This window comes from Cherax quadricarinatus, chromosome 46, assembly GCF_038502225.1.
Source record: "Cherax quadricarinatus isolate ZL_2023a chromosome 46, ASM3850222v1, whole genome shotgun sequence".
NCBI lineage: Eukaryota > Metazoa > Arthropoda > Malacostraca > Decapoda > Parastacidae > Cherax > Cherax quadricarinatus.
Window position 1 is genome coordinate 822225 of NC_091337.1, and position 14248 is coordinate 836472.

General features: G+C 39.3%; 1 protein-coding gene across 2 annotated transcripts in view; it reads left to right on the top strand.

The window, feature by feature from the left end:
• LOC128696649 (putative achaete scute target 1) overlaps nucleotides 1-14248 on the top strand; it is a 135460-nt gene that overhangs the window by 118243 nt on the left and 2969 nt on the right. For both annotated transcript variants that reach the window (XM_053787973.2, XM_053787972.2), the window contains exons 3-5: nucleotides 1145-1309; nucleotides 1634-1790; nucleotides 11384-11554. In XM_053787973.2, coding sequence (XP_053643948.1) covers nucleotides 1145-1309; nucleotides 1634-1790; nucleotides 11384-11554 — 493 coding nt within the window. The remainder of the gene's footprint in view (nucleotides 1-1144; nucleotides 1310-1633; nucleotides 1791-11383; nucleotides 11555-14248) is intronic.

Genomic DNA, 14248 nt, shown 5'->3' on the forward strand with positions numbered 1-14248 from the left:
GAAGGATGAGGTGAATCACAGAATTGATGAGGGGAAAAGGGCGAGTGGTGCACTTAGGAGTCTGTGAAGACAAAGAACTTTGTCCTTTTAAGCAAAAAGGGGAATGTATGAGAGTATAGTTGTACCAACACTCTTGTGTGGGTGTAAAGCATGGGTGATGAATGTTGCAATGAGGAGAAGGCTGGAGGCAGTGGAGATGTCATGTCTGAGGGCAATATGTGGTGTGAATATAATGCAGAGAATTCATAGTTCGGAAATTAGGAAAAGGTGTGGGATTACCAAAACTATTCAGAGGGCTGAGGAGGGGTTGTTGAGGTGGTTCGGACATGTAGAGAGAATGGAACAAAACGGAATGATTTCGAGAGTGTATAAATCTGTAGTGGAGGGAAGGCGGGGTAGGGGTCGGCCTAGGAAGGGTTAGAGGGAGGGAGTAAAGGAAGTTTTGTGTGCGAGGGGCTTGGACTTCCAGCAAGCGTACATAAGCGTATTTGATAGGAATGAATGGAGACAAATGGTTTTTGATGTGCTGTTGGAGTGTGAGCAAAGTAACATTTATGAAGGGATTCAGGGAAAGTGACAGGCCGGACTTGAGTCCTGGAGATGGGAAGTACAGTGTCTACGCTCTGAAGGTGTTAGTGTTGCAGTTTTATAACTGTAGTGTAAAGCACCCTTCTGGCAAGACAGTGATGGAGTGAATGATGAAAGTTTTTCTTTTTCGGGCCACCCTGCCTTGGTGAGAACCGGCCGATGTGTTAATAAAATAAAATAGATTAGTCCATTTCAGACCACCAAAAATACATACAAAAGCACTTACAAAAATACACTAAATGGTATTTACTGGGTTCCACAATGCTTTGGATGCAACACAATTTTTTTTTTTATATTGAACACACCTGCCCTGCAGACATGTTTTCTGATGTAGGCCTTACCAGGCCAATCTAAGATCCCAGAATTTTGACATACATTTAGGTCAATGGCATCTTCCCATTTGGTGTAAATTTAAGCCATCAAGAGCTTAAGGTTGAACAAAATCTTTTGTTTTATCTCGTATTCCCCCACCAAATGTTTCAAAGACATAATTTTTTTAAAACTCAATGAAGTATTGCACTTAATTTGCATTTAAAGTTCCATGTTCTTTCCTTAGGTTCATGCATACATCATCTCAGAGCTGAAGAAGGAAATGCCTTCCATGTTTGGCCGGGAAAATAAAAAGAAAGAACTAATCAAGAACTTAAGTGCAATCTATGATAAGATTCAACGAGAACACCAGATCTCTCCTGGAGACTTCCCTGAAATTAAAAGAATGCAGGTCTGTAGTCGGATAGGGCAAGCTCGCTTTCCAGAACTGTGCTTGAAAACTCGAAATGGTTTTATTTTATTATTTTCATGCAGAGTTACACCTCTGATTGATCAATAAAATTGCATAATTTTTTTTTTAATTTTTAATATGCAAAGTACATAAATAAATTTTCATATTTTAAATTACTATAATGATTAACATCAGTTAACAGTATAATGCCTTAGTAAAAAATATATATACTTTAATCGATTTTGATATAAAGAGTGGAGTAAATATTATTTTTAATTGATGTATAAGAGTTTCAGCAAATCTAACACTAGTATAACCTCCCAGGAACAATTACAACATCATGACTTCACCAAATTTAATGTCATGAAGCCACGACTATTGGAAGCCGTAGACAGAATGCTGGCAGAAGACATTGCTCGTTTGATGGCCATGATCCCTGTAGAAGAGGCTGCTTCCAACAAGGAAAATACAGTCATACGTGGTAGGTGCAGTTTGAAGCTCACCAGGTAATTGATGACTATCTTAGACAAAAATGTGAAGTATGCATTTAGATCAGTAGTGCAGCCTCAGGCTGTTACTTTATTTTTTCCAGTTAATAGCTAATTTTTACTGTATTGCATTGACCTGAGACCACAGAAGCATGATAATTTAAGAAATTTCATGTACTTACTTAAAAATCATACATTTTTAAGAGTTGTTGTTGAGGTGGTTTGGTCATTTACAGAGAATGGATCAAAGTAGAATGACATGGAAAGCATATAAATCTATAGGGGAAGGAAGGCGGGGTAGGGGTCGTCCTCGAAAGGGTTGGAGAGAGAGGGTAAAGGAGGTTTTGTGGGAAAGGGGCTTGGACTTCCAGCAAGCGTGCGTGAGCGTGTTAGATAGGAGTGAATGGAGACGAATGGTACTTGGGACCTGACGATCTGTTGGAGTGTGAGCAGGGTAATATTTAGTGAAGGGATTCAGGGAAACTGGTTATTTTCATATAGTCGGACTTGAGTCCTGGAAATGGGAAGTACAATGCCTGCACTTGAAAGGAGGGGTTTGGGATATTGGCAGTTTGGAGGGATATGTTGTGTATCTTTATATGTGTATGCTTCTTAACTGTGTATTCTGAGCACCTCTGCAAAAACAGTGATAATGTGCGAGTGTGGTGAAAGTGTTGAATGATGATGAAAGTATTTTCTTTTTGGGGATTTTTTCTTTTTTGGGGATTTTTTCTTTTTTGGGTCACCCTGCCTTGGTGGGAGACTGCCGACTTGTTGAAAAAAAAAAAAAAATTTTATACCTCCCCATCCCCAAGATTGAAATCCTGGCTGTGCTACTGTTTAAGATAGATTATATACAGATACCCAGATAGACTACTGTACAGCCTCTCCTCGCTTAACGACGGAGTTCCATTCCTAAGACCACGTCGTTAAACGAATTCGTCGCTAAGTGAGGAGCATGCTGTAATGGTAGTGGATTTGTGTCGACCATCTTTGATATTGTTTTAATTTCACCTTTGCACCATTTATAACATTTCTGGTATATTTTTTAAAAGTTTATACAGTAGTGTACTGTACAGTGGTCCCTCAATCGTCCGGCCTGAAAGTCGTCCATTTCGGAAATAGTCCTGTTTTTTCGTCTAAATGTTGGCTTGCAAATGGTCCGTTAACTCGCTAATCGTCCTTTGTCCGGGACGCGTACTCATGCTCTGAGCCGCCTGGGCTTGCCTTCCCAGCCAGTGTGCCATTGTTTACCAGTGAGTGACGGTCCCCTCACATGCTCCTACAAAATATTTCATAATATTCCATTGATTTTAGTGCTTGCAAGTGTTAAATAAGCTACCATGGCTCCAAAGAAAGCTTCTAGTGCCAGCCCTTTGGTAAAGAGTGTGAGAAACACATAATTTATGAAAAAGTTTGTAGAAAAAACAAAGATGGTGGTGGTAGAGTAGAAGCATTTGTGATAGTGGTTGATGAATTTAAGAACATAAGAAAGGAGGATCACTGCAGCAGGCCTAGTGGTTGATGAATTTAAGAACATAAGAAAGGAGGATCACTGCAGCAGGCCTGTTGGCCCATGCTCGGCAGGTCCTTTACAATTCATCCCACTAATGAAACATTTTCCCAACCCAGTCCTCAATTCTACCCAAGAAATAAGCTCTGATAACTCTATCCATTCATTTGGGACTTGCAAATGAGTGGATCGAGTTCAGAGCTTATTTCTTGAGTAGCATTGAGGACTGGGTTGGGAAAATGTTTCGTTAATGGGATGAATTGTAAAGGACCTGCCGAGCATGGGCCAACAGGCCTGCTGCAGTGATCCTCCTTTCTTATGTTCTTAAATTCATCAACCACTAGGCCTGCTGCAGTGATCCTCGTTTCTTATGTTCTTAAATTCATCAACCACTATCACAAATGCTTCCACTCTACCACCACCATCTTTGTATTTTTCTACAAACTTTTTCATAAATTATGTGTTTCTCACATTCTTTACCAAAGGGCTGGCACTAGAAGCTTTCTTTGGTGGTAGTGATGGTGGTAGAAGGTGGTAGTGATGGTGGTAACAGTTGTAATAGTGGTAGAAGGTCGTAGTGATGGTTGTAGAGGGTTCCTTCTTTAGTGATTCAGCGATTCTACCAACTCCTCCAATGTGATGAATGGTTTGAAAAACTGACAAGTTGAAGATTGAGACACTTATGCAACATATGGGAATCTTTATTCAGGAAACGTTTCGCCACACAGTGGCTTCATCAGTCCAATACAAAGTGGAAAGGCGTAAGGAGAGGAGGAGTTAGAGGTAATCAGTCCCTCAGCCTGGAGTCGATATGTTCAGTCCATCAATCTTGTAGAATGTACAGCATAGGGCCATAGACATGGCTTATATACTGTAGTGAGGTGAGGCGAAGCCACTGTGTGGCAAAACGTTTCCTGAATAAAGATTCCCACATGTTGCATAAGTGTCTCAATCTTCAACTTGTCGGTTTTTCAAACCATTCATCACAACTGTCAGACACTGCAGCATCATGGGATCTTGTTACAAAGAATTCTTCTACACTTGTCCAACCTTTGGACGAAGACCTACTTCGACTAGTGGATGATACCACTATGACCCCACCTCCTCCTGCTTCGCCTCGCCTCACTACAGTATATAAGCCACGTCTACGGCCCTATGCTGTACATTCTACAGGATTGATGGACTGAACACATCGACTCCAGGCTGAGGGACTGATTACCTCTAACTCCTCCTCTCCTTACGCCTTTCCACTTTGTATTGGACTGATGAAGCCACTGTGTGGCGAAACGTTTCCTGAGTAAAGATTCCCATATGTTGCATAAGTGTCTCAATCTTCAACTCCTCCAATGTTGTTGGAGTTATATAGGGCTACAAAAACCACCACCGCCTCAGCTGCTGCTTCACCATCATTATGGACGGCTTACACTCAGTGGCCCTTATATACCCAACAACAACACAACACAACACAACACCTCTCGTGACATACGTAATGACTTATTTTATTCATTCTAGAGTATATTCCATGTTTCTATGTTATTAATATTGTTTATTATGTCATATTAGTTGAATTGTGATAGGTAAATAAGCCATAGAGTTGATATTAGTGTCATATTCTCCAACAATAAACTTGCCATCCCTCCCTCACACAAACAAATAGCCAGTAAGAACATAACAATGGAAGAACACTGCAGGTCTACTGGCCCATACAAGGCAGGTCCTTATCAAAATGACCTATACCCAAAGCTACGCAAGAATTTACTCCCGTACCCAATGACACAAATCAAACTCGGCTCCTCCAACTCGTATATTTGTCCAATCTCTTCTTAAAGCTACCCAGGGTCCTAGCCTCGATCACCCTACTGGTAAGTGTGATGTTAAATAAGAACTTAAGAAAGTAGGAACACTGGAACAGGCCTGCTGGCCCATACTAGGCCAGTCCTTCACAAATCCAACCCACTAACAGAACAAATGCTACCCAAGCAATAAGCTCAGGTGCAAGTCCGACTCAAATCCAACCCCTCTCACTCGTGTATTTATCCAACCTAAATTTGAAACTACCCAATGTTTTAGCTTCGATCACCCTACTAGGCAGACCGTTCCACTCATCAACTACCCCTATGGAGGGGGATTCCCCTTCCAAATAACCTCTTCCCTCTCTCCTCCTCCCTGTCTTCCATTCATCAACAACAGCCTTCAATAAAGGTAGCTGTCAATTGAATGTTCATTCTTTTGTGCATGTAAATCTATCTTTTAGGTAAAAAAAAAATTGTTATTGATACTTCTGGGTGTCTGGAACGAATTAATTGTATTTACATTATTTCTTATGGGGAAAATTGATTCGAAAATCGCCCATTTCGATAATAGTCCCACTTCCAGGAACGGATTATGGACGATTATTGAGGGACCACTGTATATTGAAATAAACAGAATAGAAGAAATCAGCACTAATACATTATTTAGGCATAAATACTAGTCAGAGTGCCTGTCGTAAGACTGAGGCGTCGGTAAACAAGTACGTACATTGCTGAGTGAGGAAAGGCTGTATTACACTTTGTTTTATGAAACAAGTAGAGAGATGTCTCGGCATATATGTACATGCTTAACATTTATCTTATGGATTATACTTGCCTTGATGGGTGGTATACAGGTTACATATAGCATTAATAACCCTCGTGTGGCTGATAGGCTTTAGATTCACTAAATTAATGACCTACGAAAATCTGTCTTTTCACTTGACAGTTTGTCAGCAAATTTATCTGCAGTAGACTCACTTGTTTTGATTCTAAATGTTGCATTATTATTATTGCTATTTAAATTTTAATACAAGGAATAGTCTTGGGTTCTTCATTGAGTTACATCTTTGTGCCTTTCTTGCACCCATTTTTTTTTTTTTTTTACATGGGGTACATTGTGCCAAATACTGAATCATGTGCTGTCATAGTGAGTAATTTTAGGATACAGATTTGAAACCTTTTCAGCAATACCTGTATTACTAAAACTTTAGATGTTCCCAGTAACTTGTGATAGTTCTCTGTACATTCTCCAGATCTGCTGTTTCATGTACCTTAAATGGGGCTGTTAATATGCAGCCATATTCCATACATATTCCATCATTGTTTGGAAGGTTCTTGTATGTTAGTTGGGTAAAGTTAAAAATCAAAGCAGACACAGATGTAAATAAAAAAAGTGTAGTGTTCAACATCCAGTTCATGCAACAAAAATACATTAGCCAAACAATCTTTCTTCTTTTTTTTTAACATGTCGGCCATCTCCTGTGGAGGCAGGTGGCCCCAAAAAAGAAAGAAAACCCTTTCACCATCATTCAACACACACTCGCACTCTCACACTCACACTCTCACACACTCGCACTCTCACACTCACACTCTCACACACTCACACTCTCTCATCTCTCACTCTCATTATCTCTCACTCTCATTATCTCTCACTCTCATTATCTCTCACTCTCATTATCTCTCACTCTCATTATCTCTCACTCTCATTATCTCTCACTCTCATTATCTCTCACTCTCATTATCTCTCACTCTCATTATCTCTCACTCTCTCATCTCTCACTCTCTCATCTCTCACTCTCTCATCTCTCACTCTCTCATCTCTCACTCTCTCATCTCTCACTCTCTCATCTCTCACTCTCTCATCTCTCACTCTCTCATCTCTCACTCTCTCATCTCTCACTCTCTCATCTCTCACTCTCTCATCTCTCACTCTCTCATCTCTCACTCTCTCATCTCTCACTCTCTCATCTCTCACTCTCTCATCTCTCACTCTCTCATCTCTCACTCTCTCATCTCTCACTCTCTCATCTCTCACTCTCTCATCTCTCACTCTCTCATCTCTCACTCTCTCATCTCTCACTCTCTCATCTCTCACTCTCTCATCTCTCACTCTCTCATCTCTCACTCTCTCATCTCTCACTCTCATCTCTCACTCTCTCATCTCTCACTCTCTCATCTCTCACTCTCTCATCTCTCACTCTCTCATCTCTCACTCTCTCATCTCTCACTCTCTCATCTCTCACTCTCTCATCTCTCACTCTCTCATCTCTCACTCTCTCATCTCTCACTCTCTCATCTCTCACTCTCTCATCTCTCACTCTCTCATCTCTCACTCTCTCATCTCTCACTCTCTCATCTCTCACTCTCTCAACTCTCACTCTCTCACTCTCTCATCTCTCACTCTCTCATCTCTCACTCTCTCTCATCTCTCACTCTCTCTCATCTCTCACTCTCTCTCATCTCTCACTCTCTCTCACTCTCATCTCTCACTCTCTCTCACTCTCACACTCACTCTCATACTCACTCTCATACTCTCATACTCACTCTCATACTCACTCTCATACTCACTCTCATACTCTCACTCTCACACTCACTCTCACACTCGCTGTCTTTGCAGAGGTGCTCAGATACAACAGTTCAGATGTCACTCCAAACAGCAAATATCCCAAACCCCTCCTTTAAGTGCAGGCACTGTACTTCCCACTTCCAGAACTCAAGTCTGGCTAACTGGTTTACCTGAATCCCTTAACAAAATATTACCCTGATCACACTCCAACAGATCGTCAAGTCCCAAAAAAACATTTATCTCCATTCATTCCTGTCTAACATGCTCACACATACCTGCTGTGTGTCCAGGCCCCTTGCACACAAAACCTCTCTTACCCTCTCCTTCCATCCTTTTCTAGGATGACCCCTCGAAATGACCATCTCTTAAATGACCATCCTCTCTAAATAACCATCCTCTCTAAATAACCATCCTCTCTAAATGACCATTCCACCTCAACAAACCCTCCTCAGCCCTCTGGATAATACTTTTAGAAACCCCACACCTAGTCTCCAAGATGCCTGTATATGGATTACTATGGTGTACTTAACGTTTTCTTAAGACAAACTTGCCTACTTGCCTTATCCAATGAGGATTTTACCCTGCAAGCCAGGCATATACCTATAGTCATGTGTGCTATAACTCTGAAAATAAATTTGAACATCAGAAATTAAATTAAATGATGTAATATTAACTAAATTTAGGTTAACCTGAGATAGCTTAGATTAGACTTAAGAGAAATTATTGTTTAAGTTTAATTTTGAAGAATTGAGACACTTGTGCAACACATGGGAATCTTTATTGAAGAAACGTTTCGCCACACAGTGGCTTCATCAGTCCAATACAAAGTAGAAATGGGTAAGGAGAGGAAGAGTTCGAGGTAATCAGTCCCTCAACCTGGAATCGATGTGTTCAGTCCATCACTCTTGTAGGAAGTGCAGAATAGGGCCAGAGAAGTGGCTTATATATGGCAGTCAGATGAGTTGAAGCAGAAGGAGTGATGGACTGAACACATCTATTCCAGGTTGAGGGACTGATTACCTCAAACTCCTCCTCTCCTTACCCATTTCTACTTTGTATTGGACTGATGAAGCCACTGTGTGGCAAAACGTTTCTTCAATAAAGATTCCCATGTGTTGCACAAGTGTCTCAATTCTTCAACTTGTCGGTTTTCAAAACCATTCACCACAAAGTTTAATTTTAGCAAGGTTAGGTTATTAACTTACACTTTTACAGTTAAAAAATATTTATTGTTCTTTTATAATTAAAAAGATTATATTTGCCAGTGCATAATAAATAAATAAATTACTTTTTAAAGCATTTGAATAAATTTATCTATGTACAGCATAACATGTTTGGTGGAGGAACCACTAATACATGGAAGTGTTAACGTAATGTTTAAACATGCATGTGATCAACCACAAATTTTTAACAGGGCTTGTTTTAGCACTACTTTATTGGTGCTGGTACTCTAAATAATGTAAACTAAGATGCTAACTAGTAGAGTATTGAAGTGTGCACTAATTTTTAAATATTGACTTAATATTTCAACAGTATGCTAATACTTTCAATTAATGAATTTGTTAAAACTAAAATCTCCAACAAAATTGTTAGTCAGATATGAATATTATTAGCTTTAGGCTTGGTTTGATTGAATGGAAAAAATGCGATGTGCTAGTTCTGAATGAATAACTTGAAACATATTTCATCATCTGTGTTTTCATATTTTTTTTTAGCTCTCTTGACTGAAGGCAAGGCAAGCTTATGCATTAATCCTGGGTCCATCTCTGCATTATTCTGGGACATCTGAAATAATAATCCAATTAATTTGAAATGTGAAATGGATGTTTCTTATGAAAGGTTGTATTCAAGGTTTTTTAGTGACATATTTGCACCTGTTTTTAGTAGTCCACTACAACTGGTTATAGAAATGCCAATTTCAAAGTTTATAGCAGCATTGAATTCAATGATGTGAAAGTTAACATGATTTTTGGGGTGTATCGCTTCAAGGAAATTATAGCAGAATTTTCAGATTAATTATTTATTGATTTTACACGACTCGCTTGATGAGCCCCTTTGTTATATGCAAATACAGGGAGGCTGTTATTCTTTTATCATGCACATGTGTATGCACTCTAATTGAACTGGGCCTGGCTCCAGGAGTAGAAAAACTCTTTGAGATGCATTGGAGGAGGATAGAGTATACTCGCTCACTTTCTTAGTTCGCCTAGCCCTAGATATGTATGGTATCTGGTTGTAAGTCATTTAATGAGCTGCTTCCTGGAAAAGGGTAAACCATAGAATCAGGCTATAAAATGAGGTTTGGTAGAATAATTGCTTTTAATCTAATAAATGAATTGCATAAAAATGAAAATCAGAAACTTAGATGCAGTGGAAGAGTGACTGTTGTACCAAGTGACTGATTTGTTGCAAGTAGTATGTCAATCGTTATTCAGTATATTTATGGATGGAATTTTGAGCAAGATAAAAATGATAATATGAGGAAGGGTGTGAACTTTGTACTGGATGAGAGCACAAGAAAATAATGCTCATCATACTTGATGGATGTATGTATGTAAATGTTCTACTTGCATCCTGTGGGACACTTGTAATTGAAAATGCTGTTTTCTGTGAAAGAACATAGTTAAAGTAATGGTAGCAGAGAGAAAATTTTGTAATTACTGTACCAATTTGTACTTAAAGAAAAAGCAATGCTCTTGGTCTTCAGTATTTTGTTTGTCAATTTTTAAGTTGTTTATGGTTGTAACACACATTATCCTCTTGGACTCCTTTCCATCTTGGGTTTTGAACTTCTGTTCCTGGGCCCTGTCTTGACCACTAATAGTGTGATTCATCCCTATCCCCTTGAATTTTGTTAGATTTGCATTTGAATTTGCTTATGTTTCTTTTACACTGTTTTATTTACTGTTTCATAAGTTTGTATTATATAGCACTACTGGTATCTCTGGCACTACTATTATGACTATCACAGTAGAGTATACCTTAATAACACCAGTGTTTTCTTCCTATAAAATAGGAGCCTCATGCATTGACTTTTGCTAAACATTCTTGTAGGACACCAAGAATACAGGCTTTTTAAAACTGCATGTAAATTTGGTGCACAAGATGGTTTGCCCTTAATACAAATTATCATGAGCCTGGTATGATTTGTGTGCTGCACATATTAGTTGTGCCCAGTTTCCTATGTGGCCATATAGATGTCTTTTGTTGTAACTGGGATACTATTGGTTGCTTGTTTGATTGCCAAGCAGGATTGTGTTACATCAGATTAAGTGGAGATAGTGGTTTCTATTGCTTGATGTGTGTGTGAGCAAAATAACCTTTATGATGAGATTCAAAAAACCTGGTTAGCCATACATGTAGGTAGGAAGTATTATAGTGCACTTTCAAGGAGAGGGATAGATGTTGCAGTTCAAATGGTCACTTTAATTTTGATGTCTGTACAAATCTGGCATGGCAGTTATCGTATGAATGATGGCAAATGTGTTTCCTTGGTGGAAGATGGCCAGTGTAGTTAAAAAAAAAAAAAAAAATTATTATAGTCTTTGAATTCTGTGCCTATGTGCATGCTTACACAGGATGAAAGTGTCATAGATAGAATATGCAAGTAATGTAATAGTTTTTAATGATTATTTTTTTTGTTTCAGCCTTACATGGTGCTTTTTTTTTTATTAATGTATTCCCCCCCCCCCCCTTTTTTTTTTTTTTTTATAGGTGGTGCCTTTGATGGTGTTATGAATGATAGCACTGTGTTTGGCTTCAAGAGAGGTGAAGGTGCCGATGCAGGAGCAGGGGACCCTGATTGGATAGTGGCCAAAGATCGTTATAAGTACGATCAACTCTTCGACAACCTCAACCCTGTTGATGGCAAGATAACTGGCTCAGGTATGAAATCGTATACAGTAGGGCCCCCACTTATATGGCAGGTTAGGTTCCAAGCTACTGCCAGAAAACAGACATCGCCAGAAAGCAGAACGCCATAATAAGTTTACACTAACATATATTAAGTTAGCAATAGAACAAGACATTAAGAAACAATTAAAAGTAAAATACACAGTACACTCATTACTTGCTTCAAAATATTTGTAGTCTTAATGTAGAGTGGGAAGCGAATAGTGTTTATTGTAATAAGTTAGGTATGGTAGGACTGGTAGCCAGCCAGGCCACCCCACCCACACATTATATACTTAGACATTTAAAGAGCCCTAGAGAGATAAAATGCACATAGTGTACACTCATTACTTAAAATATTTGTAGTCTTAATGGTCTTAATATAGGGTGCAAAGTGAATGCAGTGGACCCTTGAGTAACAACATCATTGGATAACGAAAAAACCGGATAGTGACACGTTTTTGCGTCATAATATTGGCTTGGTTATCGAAAAAGAACTCGGTTAAGGACATTCGTCCCGAATGTGTCAGCGCGGTGTGAGTGGCCTGGACACTCCATGTACAGCCAGTGTGCCCTTGTTTACAAGCCAGGGAGGACGATTCCACATGTACATGCGATGTATTTTGTATTATTCCATTGTTTTTAGTTCTTATAACTGCTAAATAAGCCACCATGGGCCCAAAGAAAGCTTCTAGTGCCAGCCCTGTGGTAAAGAGGGTGAGAAACACTAGAATTCAAGAAAGTTTGTAGAAAGATACAAAAATGGTAGTGGTAGTGATGGTGGTAGTATGGGTCAACAGGTCTGCTGCAATGTTCGTGCTTTCTTAGGTACACTAGCGAGGGTACTTCCCACACACCAGCCAGGGAACTTCCCCACATACCAGCCAGGGAACTTCCCCACATGCCAGCCAGGGTACTTCCCCACATGCCAGCCAGGGTACTTCCCCACACACATGATTTGATTTGATTGGGACTTGCACATAAGTGATTAGAATTATCAAAGCTTATTGCTTGGGAAGCATTAAAAATTGGGTTGGGCAAATACGACTCTGTTAGTGGGATGGTTTGTGAAGGACCTGCCTAGTATGGGCCAACAGGCCTGCTGCAGTGTTCCTGCTTTCTTATGTGCAAACTTACTTTGTGATTATTATTGTGTGTTGTTATTACTATCATTATTAATATGGCATCTTCAAAACTAATAAGACACACTTAGTGATTTTAATATGTACCTGCATGCCAGCACAGTGTGTAAGTTGACTTAGGTATAGGTACACATGATTATAATTATCAGAGTATACAGTGGAACCTCTACTTATGAGTGCATCCACATGTGAGTTTTTCCATATACGAGCAGTCGCTTGGTCGATTTTTTGCCTCCAGACACGAGCGAAATTTCCAGATGAGAGCGGGCATCAAGGGAGGTTCCTTGACGCTGGTGAGGGGCTCTTGCTCTTGATCTAAGGAATTTGATCTCGGTTGTTTGTTGGACTATCTTATTGAAACTTGGGCAATGTATGCTGGAAAGATGCTTCTTAACATACATCAAAAATGAAAGTAATCGGACCATAAATAACGGAGTTAACTTCTCAGCCATTAGCCTCCCCTTAGTGGTATATTTTTGTATGTTTTTTTTGTTATATTCTCGTTTTTATGGTCTCATTTGATAGAATGGAAGATAGTAATAGATATGATTTTTTGCTTGGTTTCACGATGAAAAGTACCTTGAAATTGAGCTCAAATTAACAGAAATGTTCGATTCTTTGACTGTCCAATACCTGTCCGATTGGCACTGCCCCTCAACCTTCACATGTTGGAAAGCTCTTCAACACACTAGCAAAAATGGGAGCAGACATAACGAGGTAGCAGTGGAAGACAACATGAAGCAGCAGCAACAGAGGTAGACAACGTGAAGCAGCATTGGCAGACCTTGTACTTTGAAAACAACCTCATTGTACCCTGGTAACAACAATGGCCGCTGTCACCACCAGTAGCCACATACGTAATGACATGTATTTTATTCATTCTAGTGTATATATCATGTTTCTATGTTATTAGTATTGTATATTATGTCATATTACATGAATTCTGATAAATAAATAAGCTGTAGAGTTGATATTAGGGAAATTATTGAAGTATTTTGTCATGCCTGGAATTCCACTGGAATGGATTACTGTAATTCCATTTCAGTTTAAAAATTTAAATTAGGAAAATTGACTCTGTAAATGAGCAAATCCAGATGCGAGCAAGGTCACGGAGCGGATTAAACTCTACTTAAGAGGGAATTAATTTTCCCCATAAGAAATAATGGAAATAAAATTAATCCGTGCAAGACACCCAAAAGTATGAAAAAAAAAAATTTTTACCACAAAAAAATGTTAATTTTAGTACACACAAACTGAAAAAGGCATGCACAATTACATGACACTTACTTTTATTGAAGATCTGGTGATGATTGATGGGATGGGAGGAGGGGAGAGAGTGTGTTAGTGTTTAGAAGGGGAATCCCCTTCCATTAACACTTGAGGAGGCAAGTCCTTTTCCGGGGTTACTTCCCTTCTTCTTTTAATGCCACTAGGACCAGCTTCAGAGTCACTGGACTTCTTTCTGTCCATAGAGCTCTGTACCTCCCGTTCCTTTACGATTTGTCTAAAATGGGCCATAACATTGTCATTGAAATAGTCACCAGCA